Below are 19,822 nucleotides of genomic sequence, written 5' to 3'. Positions count from 1 at the left end.
CTGTTTAATGTCTATTTTGAACAATACGCATTAAAGGAATTTAGCACAAAAAAAGATTCACAAACCAGAAACATTTTCATTATTACGTAAAATCTTAAGAGTTCTTTTACAACTTGCATTAAACAAAGAAACCCTTTCCTCAGTACTCCTAGTCTACCCAAATTAGGCATTTTCAGTGATTAATTACTAAAAAATCCAGATCATTTGCATATGCTTGAAATACATTTCAGCATATGAGCATTCCCATAATGTATGTGAGTACCTGTAATGGGATAATCCACGTAACGCCTTGTTTTTCCATCATAGTATTCTGTTCCTTTAACAATTACTAAATGAGCTGGAAAATTTACACCCCAAGCTAATGTGCTTGTGGCAATAAGAACCTAAAACAGAAAGAAAGATTAATGAGGTATATGTAACAAAAAGCCAACTTTTAAAATTCCATGTAAAACTCATTATGGCAGGATTAAAAGAACAAACGTACCTGGATTTTGCAGTTCACAAACAATTCTTCCACAGTTTTCCTGTCTCTCTCATGCAGACCTGCATGGTGCATGCCTATTCCAAAAGCAAGTGTCAGCTTCAGATTTGAATCTCTAACTGTCACTATAATGTCATTCATCTGTAACAGAAAGGATAGTTGCATGCTTTAAAACAGACTACTCAGAAATTTTAAACTTTTAGCATTGTTATCTTTTTTTCTTTATAGCAAGGATAATTTGCTCAATACTGTTTATACAAACAGGAAAACGCAGTCTTCAGTCTCTGAACAGTCTGGTTTTAGTCTAAAAAAAATCAACCATATTAATGATGGGGGGGAATACAAAATACACATGACTTTATTGACATACCAAGTAGTGCAGATAAGGAAATGAAAATGCTGAAAATATCTTGACAGGTCTGGGCAAATGCTGTGCATTCTGCTGTGTGTTTGTTTAATGCAATCCCTAGTATCAAAGGGGTTAGAACTGGTATAAAACCATAGCAAATCCCTGCAACCAGTAACATAATGGTCATGAAAAATAAACCTGGCTCTCTCTAATACCTATGAAAAGACACAGTTTTTCAGTTTGATAATTCTGTAATTATTCACAAAAAAGTTTCCTATTCACAGGCTGAATGCAAATTAATTTGAAAAAAAAATTTTGAGTGTTTTTAATTCATAGACTCAAGCCCGGTACTGAAATCCAACATACAATAAGTGTCTTCATTTAAAACTTTTAGAAGTCCAGAAAAAAAGCTATTTATTATTATTATCACTATTTGTTTTTTCAAATGTCACATCAATGACTACTTGTAATCATTTTAACTACTATCATTTTCACTGTATTTCTTGACTATCTTTCCAAGCAGTAAACTTCATAATAAGCTCATTTATATCTGTAGATGACCTCTGTGAAAAGCCCCTCACTAACAATGAACAAAAGCTTTGTAACTTTTGTCTTGTTGAGTGATTTTACCTCTCAATAGTCCTTCTGTTGTTTTACTTCTTAAGGCCATTATTATTTTATGTGATTTTAATATAATTATAGCCAGGAACTTTCAAACCTCATCTCTTATTAGTGGTTTCCTGGTGCCACCAGCAGTGGCATGATGATATTGCATACTTATGGGCAGCATCATTCACAGTGAACCTAACAGGTATAGCCAAGGTTAGAGACAAAACAGTAGCGCGGAATGAATTACTCAGGGTAACTGAAGGTATTCAGTCTCATCTCAGACTGAGTATCTTAAATACTGAGATATGATACCTGCATGACTGCAGTGAAATCTTAATTTCCACGTAGGACCCTGAGGTGTTGCACCTCTGATCAGAACTGTAACCTTCTCTAAATGTCTCCTGGATTTTATAATTCTCAGACTTTAACGTTAATAAAATTATTCACATATCTAAACTCAAATGACATATGTCACTACCATTATAAAAAAAAATCCTTAAAAGGTACAAAAAAGCCAGAGAATATAATAGTCCATATTCAGGTTTTAAAAACTATCAAACACACAATATAGATTTTGTAAATCAATTTTGTCAGGAAGAGCAAATTGCAAAGCATTTAAAAATATCTATTGCTTAAAGTAGTATTGACTAACAGAACCAGAATTGATGGAAGTAACAGAAAACCCAATTTAAAAAAAAACAAAACAAAAACCACAATCAAGTTTTTGCTTGGTTCAATCAATTTGATCTGTCAATGGAAGCTCCTAACTTTATTCTTCCTTACAACACAGTTGACTGGATGTTCCTGAGAGTTTCCTATATTATAAGACATGGAAGGTCTGTTGTATAAACTGAGCAGGCACGTATAAAAGAAAAGGATGCTTACAAAAGAAAAGAGTGACAGGGACTATAAACACTAAAAGGAATGGAAGCAGAAAGAGTAAAGCAATGAATTGAGAAGTGAAGAGGGGATAAGTCTATTTAGGAAAGGGAAACAAGACGAGGGGTAGATAAGTAGAAGAGAGTAAAGAACTGAATGAAAGGAGGATATGTTAAAGGATAAAGTTTATCTATCTAGATACAATCAGCAAACCTTTGATTTCTCTAGTCAACATGTAGGCATGTGACTGTAGTGTAGACAACATGAATTATGACCCATCTTAAAGATTTTTTTTCTCCTAAGACAAAAAATAGCTCCATAAAATGAGAACCTGTATACTGTTTTCTCTACAATTATGACCATCAACATACATTACTAAATACATTCTTGAACCTATTAATACTTGTTGTGCTATGGATTTATGAAGTGGTACTAGCACTGCACAGGCTCCTTATGCTTAGGTACACACTATGAGAAATAATAGTTATATGTATATATTTGACAGGAAATTAAGATGAAAAAGTAGAAAATGGCACTGGTAAATATCAGAAAAAATAAATGAAAAAATTAACGTATTTACATTTTACTCAATTGCTGCATTCAAAAACTGACAAAAGATACTATATTGCTGAATAAAGTTTTCTCTTCCCCACCAAGAATCATCATCTCATGATAGTTCTATCTTTAATGTAACAAGCCAGTTCCAATGATGTTTATTTCATTGTTAACATGAGCAAATTTGGTATTGGGAAACTAATGAATCTAAACTCTCTTTTCCTTTAGAAGAGTACAGGGATCAAATTAGCTGATTTGGATTAGTCTATAGCGATAAGACCGCTCCTTCAGCACATGCAGTTTTACAGTGTTGGTTATTTTCAGTACAGAATCAGAGCTAAACCTTTTTGCCATGTAGTTGACAGCATAAAACTTCCTAAATTCACACTGCTGGGAATTTATTTGAAGATGTTCTTCTTGCTTTTACAATCAGTGGTGGTTATTTTTTTTTTTTCTCTCTGACTTGTATTACAGTGGTGGCCTGTGGTGCTGTTAGTCATACCTGCAAAGCACTGTAATTTACCACAGGAAAACTGAAGAACCCTTAGCAGGAGAGCTGGCACATGTACTACTATCCTGTCATTTTAGCAGCAGGGAATCCTAGTCATTTTTAGCTGACCCCTCACTTTCACATAAATCAATGTAATAAACATAACTATTTTACCCATAGGCACAATCCAAGGCTTAAAATTCTCATGACAATTTATTTTAAAATAAAACTCTCATGTCAGTGTAGTGTAAGAATATTAGCACTTTGTATTAAGGAATAATAGCACAATTAATAGGTTCATTAGCCAGAAACAGACACAGCATTGTGACTATAGAACAAATCTAACGTTTCCATATTGTTGTAACTTCATTACTATTCATCTTTCTGAAAACAACAGTAATGTTAACTCATAAAAGGGTTAAAAAAATTACATTTTATTTTATGAACACACGTGTATTAAAATAATATAAAGAAATATACATGGTACTGACACAAAAACCCGCCATACAACACTGATGCAGGGAACTTAATGCAAGGAGGGATTTTTTCCTGGACTCCCAAGACAGGCAGGATTGGGCCCATGTGGTTTTGCTATCCTTCTTTTCTGATGAACAAACAAAAATATCTCATGTGCTTTCTGAACATTAGGCTGATTAGGAATCCATCTTTTAATAAGAAACCTTTGAAAACCAAATTGGGACTCCAGTAGCACTGAGAAATATTTATTATAAAAAATAAACTTTATTTCTACCTTTAATATTCTAATCTCTTAACAAGCTAGATTTTTCTCAAACTAGTAAGTAGTCATTTTCTTTGTTCCTGCACATATGTAAACTGTTGAACCATTTACTTTAAGCTAATAGAACTTTTTTATATTTTAAATTTATTATACTTAAAAAGCTTTTGTAGAAAGATAGGATTCCATTTAAGTAGATACATTACCCTGTGCCTGAAATACATTCCAGTCAGAGTATAATTCAGCAAGTTGATGACAATGCTGGCTCCAAAAGAAAGGAGGAGACCAGATTGGACAAGAATGAGCTAACAGATTGTGCAGCCCAATTCTGTCCCTTTGAGTGTGATATATTGTTTCAAGATGCTAAAACCCCATACTTTCTCAAAGCATATCTGTTGTGCTGGTTTTCCCATTTTCACAGAATCCTCATTATTAGTACTCTCTACTCTTTTCAAAGCACGTCAGACTCAGACCATATGCCACTGAATAATGCTTATCAATTGTCTAAAATGCCCAATAGAAGAAAGATGTGCCAAACAAAAGAATCATGAAAGTTATGAAGTCTTTTACAAAAATAATTACATATTTCACATCTGCTACAGATGTTAAGTGTAATAAAAACATCTCCTTGTTATAACTAAATGTTAATTTTTTATGACACACTTTTGTGTCATAAAAACAACATCTTGTAGAAGGAAGTTGAACTACTATAATGAGTGAAACACTTAGAAATCATTCTTGGGTACCCTCCTGATCTTCGAAGGCAGAAAAAAAAGTCATCTTACAAAATTATTTTTGATGAAGAGTTGACTTGTACTCCAGAACTCTCCCACACAAAACAAGATGCCTAAATTTCTCAAAAAAGATTATTCAAGAAACATTTGAAAATACAGTTTAAACAATTGACATATATTATTGAAACATATATATTTAATGTTAAAAATCTCATCTAAAAGACAGCAATATACCTATTCATGACATAGACCAGATTCTTCTATTCCTGTTTTATAGCACAACATTACCTCAGAACATTAACATGGAGATAACAGGTTATTTGATTTAAAGGTTAGAGAAGGAAAAGTCATCTTTTGTCTTTCCAACAATTCTTGGGATTTTTTTTTTTAGCAATGCAAACCAGAACTATACAGAAAAATTTAATTCACTTTCATACATATGTCTATGCATATTTCCACACAGTGTATGAACACATATACAAATCCATCATTAGCGCACACATGTTTATACACTCACATAACTAAAATCACAGAGTCAGTATGGGCCTGATTCATTCTTTTGGAGTCAACGAATGCCCTTCATTCAAATGCCTTTGAATTCAGTGGAAGCTGGCTATTTCTGGTATGGATGCTATTGAATATTACAGAAAGTATCTTTATGCTAAAGGATTTTAGTTATTTCTAGAGGTTTCATAAAGAACAGTCTTAACAAGATGCAGATGGTAAAATGATGCACAAAGCAGAATGCAAAAATCATTGCGGTTAAAGTTAAAACTGTGTACATGGGTACATTTCTTATCCATCCTTGAACTGTAAGTATATAAAAAAAATCCAAGTATCTGGCCAGGGAATAAATTTCTTAAAAAAAAACCCAAGAAACCCAAATAAGATAACACCCTGCTTGCTTGCTGGTAAGGACAGCATTCTAATTTCAAACAATAAACAATAAACACTACTTTGTAGTTTTGTTTTAGCTTAAAAACAATAAGCAGTAAAAACATTAGAGAAAAATAAACTGAAAAATAAATAAACTGATTCTAATAAATTATGTTGTAAAAAGACTGCAACATCTGCTGCCAGAACAGACATAGATGCAATTTTTGAAAGAAAAGGACTTGTTCCTCTTTAGGCAGCTCCTAACACAGAACCGTAGAAGCGATCTTACCCCAGCTTAACACCACAAACCGGCGGCACTGGCTGTTTCCAAAAGGATAATCTGAGATATTGTCCCTTTCAAGAAGATAAGTAATGGGTCACACGCTTGAATGTGACAGTCCTGGCTAACAGCTCCAAATTAGAATATTAGCTAGAAAGTGTATATTTAAAAATCATCTCATGATGATACAAAAAAGCAGGGTAAGCATAAGGTTTTATTTTTTCATTGCCACATTGGCATCAATGAACAAGAAAAAGAAATGAAGAATTACTCAATTTACAGGGGCAGTCTTCTTGAGGTGCACTGCCTATTCACATTTCTGTCACAATGCACCTGTGCCTCCTAAGTGTAAGTGGGATGATCACTACAAAGTGATGTCTACTGAAGTGTCCTTGGAACAACTGCAAATGGCAAGGAGGGCAGCTCCAGCTGCTTCTTCACTCTTTCGTAAAAATAAACTGTGTTGGGACTGCAAATTGTAAAAGGGATAGGGAGCTCATTTTGGAATGTGTATGGACAATGCACTTTACAGAAAAAGAAAAAGCTTCACTTCTAAGGCTCTAGAGATAGGTAACTATTCTTTCAAGAGACTGCCCACTCAATCTACTTTGGGCAAACTGTCGCAGTCTTGCTTAAATCCTGAAAAACATCTGCACGTGCTATCCATAGCAATTGGCAAATGCAGAGATGAGTTTTGAAGTATCAGCCACAAATCTCAGTAAGTAGGGTATTTCAACATCACTGGAGGCTTTCTTGCTCAGACTAAACTAGACATGAGGTATTTGAGTGGACATTTCCTCACAAAAAGCATGTACATAGCCTGAAAATTAGTTGGATAGAATATGTTGTACAGATTTAACTATTGTGCATCAACAGTTCCGGTAGAACTGGAAAACTTATCTGTACTAGAAACAGCAGTTTTCATCAAGTACTGTTCAGTCTTATGAAGACTGACTGCTCTCTCAACTCTCAGTACCTTTCAACTTTCTGAATACTGCAGGAACATGGGTATGAGCAGGAAACTACATCAGAGATAAAATTCAAGGAAAGCATCCAGGAAGAACCATCTCCAAAAACAAATGGACCTGCCTGTAATATATATTTTCAGTAGATGGATGCAGGACAAAATTCCTTCTTGACTATAATTCAGTTGCACCTGCTAGGCAACTGACTCCTTTGAAGGAAAGAACATTTTGCATGATTCCTCCATGATCCAGGTATGCTGTTGTCTACTTTGGTGGCAATGGTTGAAGGGCTGTTTTTGTACATCATTTATACAAATACATATTCCAGAAGATTCATACAAGTTCACGTTCTTTGAAATATGATTGTTTGAAATATTGACTGAATCTGGGACTTGGAGCTGGGTGGCAGAGATGGGGATGGATTTGCCCAGTATCTGAGAGTACTGTGAAAAGAAGTAGTGTGGTTTTGTGAATGGAACCCTTGTGAACCATCCAAATGAGATGATGGCTTGGCACTACCACTACAGGGAGAATCTGTACGCAGAAGAGGAGAGAAGCTCAGATGATGGCATAGCTGATAAACAAGTAACAAATATCAGTGTTGGTCTCTCCCCCTTTCCAATCCCCTTCCCACAAGGCCTGAATCTCTCTGTTACCATCACAGAAAAGCTGACATGTAGGGTAACAGAGAAAACTCACTTTTAATGGCTCTAAAAATCTGTCTACCTCAATAGCAGTCTTCCAGATATTATTATAGATTGCATTGTTTACAGCATTTTAAGAAGGTTTATGAAGTCTACACACTGGGAAGCTAACACAAACATAGACCAACATTTGGCTATCATGTAGCAAAACCAATTACACCATTAAACAAAACTAAGCAATGAGTTCTCAAAGGATTCTTATGTCAGCCAAAATTAGTATCATACAAATAAGGCTGAATGAAGAAAAATGCCAAGGCCTGTTGTAAAGCTTGTAAATGTTGTATACAACCACTTATGAAAAATGTCTTATATCTCAACATACTTCACAATTAACAATTACAAGTATTTTGAAAATAAAGTAATTTGTCTGCAAGTTCCCCTAAAGGAACACTGGTTGGCAAAAAAACAAACGTGAAAAATTGACAGGCAACAAAAAATCTTGTTTAAGGGCAACAACAATTTATGTCTTCTAACTAGTCCATTTTTATCCCACATGGAATTGAGAAACACTTGAAATATTGGGCCAAGTGTTTAAGACAGGGAATAGCTACTATAAAGTAAGCATCACTATTTCTACTTCTAATGCTTAAAAATGCTATAGCAATATGGAGAGAATTTTGTATAATTCACCCAGTTGAAGCCTGAGTTTAATATATCTTGAAGTCAGACTTTTTAAATAAAATAAAATTATTATGGATAAAGAATTAAGTAGCACATATGCTACGTATGTAGCCCTACTATAGCTTTGTCCTTTGCTTCAATGTTGAATGAAACTCAGGCTAATCATGCTTATTTAAAACACAAAACTACAAACCTGTCCCATAAATATCAACTTGAAATTGCAGGTACTTCAAACACAACTGTGTTCTGCATAATAGGGGTAAGACATAAAATTTAGGACTTAATCCTGTCCTTTACACTTATGTAGTAAGAACTGAGTAACTTGGTAGGTATCTTATGCTCCAAACATTTGGCTTATTAATTCAAATACAAATATTATTAAACTAATAAATGCAAAGTCTGCTTGTCCTTGTTGGCTCCTCTTTCAAAACCTTCACAGGTTTATTCTGAAACATATGAAATTCAAAGACTCCTAATTGAAAACCCTTTTCCAGCAAATGAAGAAGCTTCAGTTACAGTTCTTTTCAGGACAGTAGTGGCTCACAGGACATGAGGAAGCTATTTATATTAATGCAAGTAATTTAGGGCAAGCTGGATGTTGCATATTCTAGTTGTAGGTGAGATTACTACAGTCAACTAGCACAAGGTACTAGAGTACTCTACTATGCGGTAATATTTTTGATATGAAATGTTTCTGTTATGCTCAAGAAAACATTAAATACAGGTTACACAGTTAGAAAAGCTGCATCAAATTGAGACATGCTTTAGTACTCGTAGTTTATCAGGCAAGACATCCATTTTCTCTTTTAAAATCCATCTAAGAGAGCAAGGATACAGATGTTATGCTTTATTTCAGGAAAATCACACTTCAGTTTTTTGCAAAGAGCAAACAAACCCCCCAAAACTCATCTAGAAAACTACACTTTTTGGCATATAATTTTTGGTATAAAATGGTATAATTATTCATACAACTGTTGATATAGAAATACTCATATGATATTCAATTTGGATCTTTTATGTATGAGTCACGTATTTTGATGCATTTTGGCCCTATATTATCACAGAAATTCCTATACACAAGGTTTGCAACCACTAGAAAAAGCTAACTTCCAAAATCTATGAAATCTGAGTACAAACCAAAAAAATAGTTTTGAGGCAATAATACACTATAATCAGGACCATTAGTCCAGAAGGAAATACACAATTCTGTATACAGAGCAGGTGCTGAACTGAGTGCAGTAAATAAAATCTAGTATACATTTTGAAGAATGCAGATAAAAGAGAATATTGAATGGTTGTTTATTATTTGACCATCATTCATATTTTGCAATAAATGAAAGAAGGATTTTTTTGAGAAACAATACAAGAAAAATGTAATTAAAATTATATTGCTTGAAAAAGAATAAAAAGTTAAACATTTACTCCAGCATTGCTTAACATCTGAGTGTTTGACTTTGTAATCTTTATGTTCTTACAACAAAGATATTGGCAGAAGGTATCCTATTTTTTTAAATAACATTTGATTTATTTCATTGATATGCAAGACTGAACCATTCCTAAAGGGTTGGTTCTGCTGTGTATCTATCTATATATATGTATGAATATAGATGGATAGACACATGTATATACATACGTACATATACACACAGATACATATATGCATATACATAACTCTCTACACAGAGTTACCTTATGAGAAGGATGCTTTTGCCCCTAAAACACTGAAAATGATTTAGTTTAAATTTCAGCTGTAAACTTCGGAGAACACTAGTCCTCTTTCTTATATTCTTTGTCTTATCTTTGTATCAAAGACTTGTACCATGTGATACATGTTGTCTGGGACAAGTGAACCAGCATTAATAATAGATAGCAGGAAAAACAAAGATAAAAGAGTTGTATTTAAAGTTCAGATCTTGAAAAGATGCTTATATAGTCTTAATGCTGACACCAGTTTTAATATATACTGAAGTTTAGCATATGCATAGCAGTTTCAAGATCTACCCTCAAATGACTCTTTTGTTCTAGATGTATTTTCTTTTCAAAAATACATCAATAAAATAGAAGGAAAGCACAAATAATACAGGTAAAATCATTCTACCTCTCCTTCATCCATCTTCAGCCATTGTTTGGGATCGTCCTCGGTGGCTAGGAAAGCTATCAGATCTAAGGCAGTAAGCCTTGTCTGACGTCTGGATGACACAAAAATAAGAACAGGCTTGGCTGGAGAATGACTCCGAATTGCTGTTGAGGAAAACAGAAATTGAGAATTAGGCCCTTTAATGACAAACATTAGAGTTTCTCTTTGCAATACCTAGACAGCTGATACACCTCTTTACAGGTGATACACAGATATGTATGATTGGTCTCTATTCTGCCAGATATAACGGAGATGAGCATATACCGTCTCTCTTAGTCAAGTCTGAATTCATTCGTTATGCTACCCCACCAATCATTTTAAGCTAATTAAGAGAATCAGTTAGGACACCACCCCGCCCCCCCCCCCCCCCCCCCGCCTAAACCACCATAAAATCTGGACAAGCTTTCTAGACTTCAAAGCTTGTGAATTTCTCTATCTCAGCCTAATAAGTATGTTACGTTTTTTCTACCCTGTTGGGATATGTTGTCAAGCTAAGTGCCATCAAGGTCCAAAACTTGCTTTCTGCCTGACCAAGAGTTTATGCCACACTGCATAAACTCATGTCTGCCTGCAAAGGATCACTTCAATCTACCACAAACAGAAAAGGTGAAAAAGGTAGAAAGTGACTTTTCAATAGCTGCTGTGAAAGTGGGCATTATGGTACAAAAGGACTTTGTTTCTGTTGTTTACTAATTAGTCTGATATATTTAAATCTATTTGTTTTAGGACTTTTTAAAAAAGCATTTTCTTGCTCAGCCCATGTTTGAGAAGTTTCAGGTTGCAGCGAAATTTTTATGGTCTCAGGAATAAGTATTGCCATGAAAATGCTAAAATAACCTTGACTATATCATGTCAAACAAGCGGGGAAAAAAGCCCTCAATAAATCATACGTCTACAGATTTTTCTAACATCAACAAGCACTAGAAGTACAAACAGGTGTACATAGAATTTTAAATACTCTCTCTACATCTCTCATAAATCCATTTGTGTATTTTCTCATGTAATTCTCATTCTAGCAATTAAAATTATGTATTGATTTCTGAAAACTATTTCATACTATCCACCGTCACATATTGTTCCCCAGTTTATGAAAACTACCCCGCATGTGCTCCTGCATATACAGACACTATGCAGTTCTGAAATTATTGAAATAGAATAATTCATGCGTATTTATACCTTACAACTATATATCCCAATATATCTATACATTTTAAAAGCCCAGCATCTAATGGATTTTTGTTGCTACAGGAACAGGTGTGGCAGAACAGCCCAAGACAGATTTATTGTTCATTAGTGTTTTTGTACAATGCTCTTGTGGAGGTGTAAATAATCTGAGCTGTCAAGATTGGTCTCTAGTCCACAATCAATACTTTGCTTCTGTCATAAGGCTAATTAAAGCAGCTAAAAAGTCACCTCACAAATGTCACCTCACAATCAACAGCAGTTTACATTACAAAATTTATTTTGGAGGTTATTTTTAATTGATACAATAAATATTCCTTATGTAACCAAAACAAAACATGTTCAAATAAAATATGAGTTTTTCTTAAATCTATCCTGCTTGCCAGCTTTGTTAAGAATAAAAAATTGAAAACAGAAGCATATCTGGATGCACTACAAATTCTGAATTTTATGGTTATTGCTTTGAAACTAGAATTATAGGAGGTTAGCCTGACTTGCAACTTCTGTTCACAATTTTTTTAATGCTTACATACAGTGGGTCCATATGAAAATACCTCAGCAGATTAGTAATATGAATGGTTTTATTACTTTCTAAATTTCAAATGTTTTTACACAAATATTTCTGTATGGTGTCAAACACTAAGAGAAAACACATTTTATTTCCCCTTCATTAGCACTAATTTTATTCTTCTGTTCTAAATACACTACATTCCTCTGTTATATGTTGCATTTGTGGCACGCTTTATGTTTCAGACAAATAGCTTCAGGCCATTAGCGGAGCAGATTCCCCCTATACATGCCAAGAGTACATACAGTAACACATGTTGTAAATGTGCTGCAAATGAACTGTGTAAAGTGCTCAGTCTTTTTTTCTTTCACAGAAAGAAGGAAAAGGTCTAGAAGCTTGTTGCTTACCCTGAAATGCAGGTTTGTTCATGCTAGCCATGCGAGGACAGTAATGCTGTCCAGGGAAGCCCTGAATGTGCACCTCCAGAGGAACGGGGCGTACCGATGGTCGGAAGTTGAACAGACCCATCTACAAGAAAATATTTTTTTCAAGTTTAACCTTGAATTGTCTTATAAATTGTTATTTTGTTTTTCTGCAGCACAAATACACATCCATCTTCTGAAACATTTTTCATACCTGATTAATATTTAGCCAGTCAGCAAGGTCTCTAGCATTTGCTAAAGCAGTGGATAAACCAACTACTCTTACAGGCTTCTCTGTGTGAGATGAAATGAAGTTTGTCCGAGACACAATCACTTCCAATACTGGGCCTCTCTCATCCCCTAGTAAATGAAAAGTCCATTGAAAAACAGAAAAAAAGAAAAGGTTCAGATGTCAAAAAGTATATCCACATCATACGTACCAGCACACTTCAAATTTAGCAATGATTCTAATTAAAAACAAAACATGCTCACCTAGCAGATGGATCTCATCTATGATAAGAATGGAAACTTTCTGAACATAGCTTCTGTTCTGCCAGCTTCTGCTGACACCATCCCACTTCTCTGGGGTAGTAACAATCAGGTCAGCTTGGGCAATAGCTCTCATATCAGGAGTTACATCTCCCGTCAACTCTACAACCCTGTAATCAAGAAAGATGGTGGCTTGTCTTTACAAAGCTTTAGAACATCTCAGCATTCCAACACTAAGTCCTAAACATAAAGTGAAGAAACAAAATTAAATAAAGCAATTTTCTTTTTGGTCAAATACTTCTAACAAGATTTTCAAAACTGTTTTAAAGTAAATAAACCTGTGTATCTGTTTTCCTAGCAAATACCATATAAACACCAAACATAATTCCTTAGCAAAACCATATAAAAGGAAGACGATGAATACGAGTCCCTAACCATATAATAAGGTTAATTTTTCAAAATGAAGATACTGTAAGAATATTAGTATGATATAATGTGAATCATAACATCCTGTCATAGCCAGGATAAAAGCTTTCTAGAAAGCTACCAAGTTGCTGCCTGCTGTTCTGTACAGATCTCTGGTTTGAATAACGAGGCTAGATTGCAGTATATCTGCATTTGTTGATGAAGTTCCATTAACACTGGAGCAGAAATTATGCTGAGTTAATTTTTTGGGAAGATTAGCAGAGTCTTTCCAGCTGTTTGCCTTACTGCCCTTTCAAGTTCTACCAACAACGTTTGAGATGAACCATCATTTCAGTCTGAATATAATGGATTTTTGACATGTCTGTGACACTTCTACATCCAGTTGGAATTCCTCATAATAAAATTCCTCAGCGTAACGTGTATCTTCTGTTCAGAATGCCACTCACAAGTAATAGAGTAAATTTCAAAAGGAAACTACTTGAAAATATTTTAAAGGTATGAGGCAAATAATTTACCCTCACAGGCCATTAAAATATATAAAAAAAAAGTAATGTCACTGCTGGTAATAGCAGGAATCTCACTGGCAATTTCATGTACACAGAGTAGCACCTCTTTCTATTGGAACCTGTGGTGTGCTTTGAGCTTTAACTTGGGAAAAAAGCTATATACAGGAAAGGAAAAGGCCCTAAATAATACATCCCATGGATAATATTTTTAATTCAAGAAGGTATAGTTTTGGAAACTATCAACATGACTGATATACCTGATATGCTATAAAGTAATGGCTGAACTCCAGCATGTAAGAAGATCATCAAGAAATTAATGTTACCAAGGAATACTACATCTAATTTATATATGAAGGACAATATATGAATACTAGAATACAGTTCACGCAACTTTTATGAGTTCCTTATAGCTGAGATTTCTAAAGAAAGCTTATTTTGGATTGCAATTTCAGTTTCCAAAGATATGCATTGAGAGAAATCTGATCTTCATATTTGTTATACTGGCTAGTAATGAGAATGAAAGTAGCTGGGTGTATCTCTTTTTTAGGTTCGATTTTGCTATCACAACAATGACCATTGATAGCATTTTTTATTTTTTAAGTACTATAAATTTGAAGGATAGTATACAATCAAAACCTATTATGAAATACTCAGAAGTATTCTGTAGATTTTATTCATACTTGATGGGCTGTTCTTTTGCTTCTCATTTCTCTGATTAGGTAAGGAGAAACATACTTTTTACCAAGTTTTTCTTCAATCCTAACTTTCCAGTCCTCAATTCTTTCACGAACGAGTGCCTTTAAGGGCGCAATATACACTGCCTGCAAAAGAAAAGACGCAAAACCAGAGATTAAACAAGAAATCTTTATTAAGTGTACCTACAATGAAAAAAAAATATATTTAGTACTTGTGAGATTTGCAAATACTCATTGTCTATCAAATGATTAAGGCTCGAGTTCCTTAAATGACTTACAGCAGGATTATATTTAAAACAGGCTTAACACTTGAAAATACTGCTTTATTTCCTGAGCCATTAGCAAGCAAATGAATTAAAAAAAAAAAAAAAAGAGTAATTTCTTGAAAAGAAAGTATTTATCACACAATTTAATATCAAAATCCATTTATATAAATAATGCCATTTATTGCCAGGACTATAAAATCTGCAAGCTAACATTCTAGAAAAGAAATAATCTGAGTTTCCAGCAAGCAATATCTTACCAGGTTTCTAGTTACGTCATTAAATTATTAAAACATTACCAATTAAATTAAAAAGCTGGTTATTTTAAGGAAATGTTACAGTATTTTCCTCAAAGATACCTGCTGTGCAGGGGGGAATACTTTGACAAGTAGAAACAATATTTATTTACAGATTTATGGTTACATATTCTGAAGCTTTTGAACATGAAGAAACTGCTACATGTAGAATCCACATAAATTCTTTAAAATGTATAGCCAGGTTTTCAGATTTATTAAAACCTAAAAGATATATTCCTTTGAGAATTGGCTATTTTGTAAGTCTAATAGATAAGCTGCAAATGTATGAGTGTCTTGTTTACGTCAATTGGACTAACAAATTACATGAAGATACTGAGATTTCAAAGATGAATAAGGGATTTATGCACATGATTTCTGTTAATTTCAAAGGTTGTTCTTTGGTTATATCCCACAGTCTGATACAAATATCTTTTCCAAAGGCTTTAAAGCTAAAATGTGGCTATGACAAGATGGTTAAGTCAAGTTACACATATATATTCACTTTGAAAACAAAACCTCAAAAGCCGAGTTGTTCAGCTTTTAGGCAGTTTCAGAAACAAAACACAGGGGCAAGTTGGAACAGAAACTTGACTTGTAGTAATTAATTGCAACTTATTTGTTTAAAAAAGAGACAGACTGGGCTAGCTGTATTCACATGGAAGGGAACTAACAGCCACAAAACACTACTGCTAGTAGAAGGAGATTAAAGCAGGAACTGCAGGTAAGTACAGAAAAGGAAATCCAGCATCCCTGTATGTCATGTTTTTAGATTTAACTCTAGCTGTACAGTGATTAATATGTAAAGTTGAAATAAAAACATAATGTACATAATGCAGTACCATTTTGTATCTAGACAGGTATAAATTGGAGAAAGCAAAATTCAGTTTCCCATAGCCTTTTTCTAGGCTTTTGTATTGCTGAAAACACTCCTACATGAATTCATTATAGCAAACTTATTTTACAAACCTTTGATGTGGGATACTTGTTAAAAACTCTAAAGATGGCTAATTCAGCTGCAACAGTTTTTCCAGAACCTGTAGGTGCTCCAAGAAGAACATTACAGTCTGTGTGATAAAGTGTATGAAATATCTGGGTCTGGATAGGGTTGAAATGTGTGAATTTGTATAGGACTTCATATTCCCGATGTCCCAAGGCTGTGATAGGCAAAGGCTGAAGATCCAGAAGCTCTGAAAATACAAAATAATCATAACTGCATGATAACAGATATCATGACATAACATAGTTTATTACGAAGATAAAGATATTAACCAGTACTTTAGTGGAAAACAACATTCATTGGAAATTGTTTTACTTAATATTTCATATGACACACAGTCCACATTTGGGTCATTGTTAACTTTGATGAGGAATAATGAAAAGTTCATTTTATAGCTCTGAAGTATTTCTGCAAGTACTGTAGTTAGTATTCTGATAGCTGTGAACCAGCCATTTGCATAAATTAATTTTTCTTTTAAAGTTGTTTCCTTTTTACCCAGTTGTAGTAAGTTCTAAACCCACTGCATTAGATTATATGTATGTCCAGCTTCTTATGATAATAGAATGCGGAGTTGGAGAACAGCACAGTCTGTAAATTTCAGACTGAAGGAGAAAAAAAAAAATCTATTTGAGAAGGAAGGATTCTTTGGAGTTTCGACGTTGATGGAGTAATACAATTCAGATGAATTCAACTCAGTTTTGCATCTAATCCCTTAAACATGTAATTCAAGACAATCTTAACAAGTAAACAAACAGCCTTTCAATCTATGAGTCTCAATATATCTTCAGGGCATCTGCTATCCAAACAATTAGAGATTGTGGAATTTAGAAGATGATATATATAACCAGATTGGATTTGGAATCCTACCAAATTAAGGAGACTGCAGTGATTCTGCTATGCAGATGCTTGCTTTGAAGTGCGGTGGTTGGTTTTTTTGTTTTGTTTTGTTTTGGGTTGGTTTTTTTTTGTGGCTGGAGCTCTCATTTTCATTTTGGGGTGCTTCACATTAAGGTATGATATGGGAGTCATAAAATCTACTGAGGCAATGATGCCTAATATTCTTCACATGCCTTTCACTGATACCTTATGGCTGTTTTATCATTCCCACTGAAACTGTGATTTCTTGGGCTCTGTTGAGGAGAAAGAAGGTTTTTTTGCTTAGCAGGGCCTCTATGTACTTCATTGTTGAGTGGGAACCAGATGGGAATTGAAATCAATTACCATAAATCCTGGAGGCTCCATAACTGGTGATGTGTAAATATCTTTCTGTTTCTTCTGAATAGTAGTCAGTGATCAGTCAATTAGATAAAAAGGTTACACATGCTTTTCCAGACAGCATAGGTACAGTATAACAATAGCTAAATACTTCACAAACACATGTGAATTTATGCATGCCAAAGGACAACACCGTATGAGAACTGAGTATTTCTGAAGGCACTCACTTCACAGACTGCTAGATGAGCCAAATGTAATTACAGTAGAAAGGTTTTACAATGACATCAGGCACAATGAATGTATAAAGCAATTTATGTATCCAGAAAAAAAAGAAGCAAAACACAAACATATGCTTCTGTGCCAAGTGTTAAAAAGGGAGGGGGAGGGGAAGGACATGACTTGATCAGCAGTGCGGAATTGAAATGCGATGGTAAGTACTGTTAACAGTGCTTGCTATGACGAATTAATTTTGGTAAAAATAGTAAAATGTTTCATATTTTCAAAATTTTAACTGTTTTTTCTTTGCTGAATGCCATTAACAATACAAACAGCCACTCTAAGATTATTTTTAACCAGTCCAGAAGAAATGTAATGCTTACAAGCACTAAGATAAAACATACTGTAGCAGAGAGATGTGCTCATTTTTATATGACAGTTTCAATTTCCCTACGTTTTTTAGTGAACCTGGAGTAACTAAAAGGCTGGTATTATGCTGAGATGAAATGAGCTCCTTTTTGTTCAAGAATTTAAAATTTCAGAGAGCTCTAAAGTTTGTAAAGAAACGGTCTCAATAATACAAATATATCACAAAGTGGAATTCCATATGTTTTTCTATGATGAAGCAGAAGTTAAGAGATTTATTGCACTATCATAAGGAAAATCAATATAAGCAAGATGAATTAAAACAAAATGATCAAATTTGAAGTTACCTGTGTGGGGTGGATGTCTCTCTGGAAGAATCAGATGTTGAAAATTTATGATACATACAGCCTCTGCTCCTAACCATCTATCGGACACAGCTCGAATGTAATATTGAGAAGGGAGAGGTTCAAAAATTGGGATTGTGAACATCAGCAGTTGAGGTTCTTTAGTAATGACCTAATGCAAATGTGTAGAGAATAATTACTGCATAGAAAGATCAGTAACTTGAAAAATCATAGTTTGCCTCATTTCCATAAGCATTACCAACACAAAGCAATAAAGTATGTGTGCAACTCCATGTGCAAAATAGTCACATCTTTGTAAAGTATTTCACTACTGGGAACAGATTTTGTTTCCATGGACTTCAAAAGATAAAAATAAGACTGGCTCTTCATCTTTTTCTTTAACAGACAAAACTATTACAGTCTTTCTTTTTTTCACCTGGAAATAACTATGCCACCAAAAGGGGAAGACAAAAAGGGACATCTGAGATTAGAAAAGATCTTTGTGGAAGTCCAAGCTTATAACGTACATCTGAAATTGAAAGCTGTGCTACCTAGGTCAAAATACTGTTTGACCTTATAAATCCACATCTAACTAACTTTATTTTTGTCTTGCTATGAGATTCTGAATAAAATCCTTTACCTGTTTTTTTTGAATGATGAAGTACTCTGAATGATAAATGTGATCATTAGTAGGGTCTTCTACCCAAATCCACCAGGGCTCTCCAACAGTGCCGTGTACCTTTAAGAATGGAAAAGATGGCTTTGTTATAGTTGTAATGAGGTGCTCGTGATTTGCTGGGTATATTGGATATATTTCTAAATGATGTAGCCTTACAAAGGAATAGAGAAATATAGAAATCAGAGGTAAGAGCAATATAGCATTTTTAATTGGATCAGTCTGCGTAAAGATTATGTTTCAATACGGATTTGCTTAAGGTACTTATAATATAAATGGACATGATATAAATGCAACTGAAGCTAGTGCCTAAGCTGTTTATAAATAGACTAAACTCCCAGGGTTTTCCCTAGGCTGCTAAAAAAGGACACATTCTCCTTTTTCCTCCTTGTACTTCTGTCTTCGGGTTCTGTATAGAGGATTGTCTTTTGCTATCCAGTGCTCATTTTTCAGTTAAAAACATTATCTGAGGAAAAACTGGACATTGAATTGTGACATTCCTCTCTCCTCCTCTTTCTCTTCCACTTTCCTCTAGAAAGATAGAGTAAGTGGACTCAGAAGGCTGTAGATCTAGTTATTGCTACAGGTGAAGTGGGAAGAACATAAATAGAGCCGTCTCTTGATGATTCCCATGCCATCTGGCAACACTTTATTCCATCCTAGATTTTTGTTTGCTTTGTTGTGTGCCTTACTTTGCAATGCCAGCCACAAATCATAGCTAGACGGGATGATCAGTTAAGAATTTTTGCTTCTTTGTCAGAATAAATGACTTGTGCCAATGTACAAGCATTTTGCTTAAATCTCT

General features: G+C 34.3%; 1 protein-coding gene across 2 annotated transcripts in view; it reads right to left on the bottom strand.

Moving 5' to 3' along the window:
* ASCC3 (activating signal cointegrator 1 complex subunit 3) overlaps positions 1-19,822 on the bottom strand; it is a 284,673-nt gene that overhangs the window by 58,003 nt on the left and 206,848 nt on the right. For both annotated transcript variants that reach the window (XM_080390028.1, XM_080390029.1), the window contains exons 23-32: positions 18,982-19,080; positions 18,345-18,513; positions 16,170-16,390; positions 14,685-14,770; positions 13,021-13,187; positions 12,743-12,888; positions 12,514-12,634; positions 10,378-10,520; positions 485-622; positions 263-383 (exon numbers count right to left, since the gene is read on the bottom strand). In XM_080390028.1, the coding sequence (XP_080246154.1) occupies positions 263-383; positions 485-622; positions 10,378-10,520; positions 12,514-12,634; positions 12,743-12,888; positions 13,021-13,187; positions 14,685-14,770; positions 16,170-16,390; positions 18,345-18,513; positions 18,982-19,080 (1,411 nt within the window). The remainder of the gene's footprint in view (positions 1-262; positions 384-484; positions 623-10,377; positions 10,521-12,513; positions 12,635-12,742; positions 12,889-13,020; positions 13,188-14,684; positions 14,771-16,169; positions 16,391-18,344; positions 18,514-18,981; positions 19,081-19,822) is intronic.

The sequence above is a fragment of the Falco punctatus genome (assembly GCF_963210335.1).
Source record: "Falco punctatus genome assembly, chromosome: 5".
NCBI lineage: Eukaryota > Metazoa > Chordata > Aves > Falconiformes > Falconidae > Falco > Falco punctatus.
Note: the sequence above shows the minus strand (reverse complement) of the source record. Positions and strands in the feature narration are given on the sequence as shown.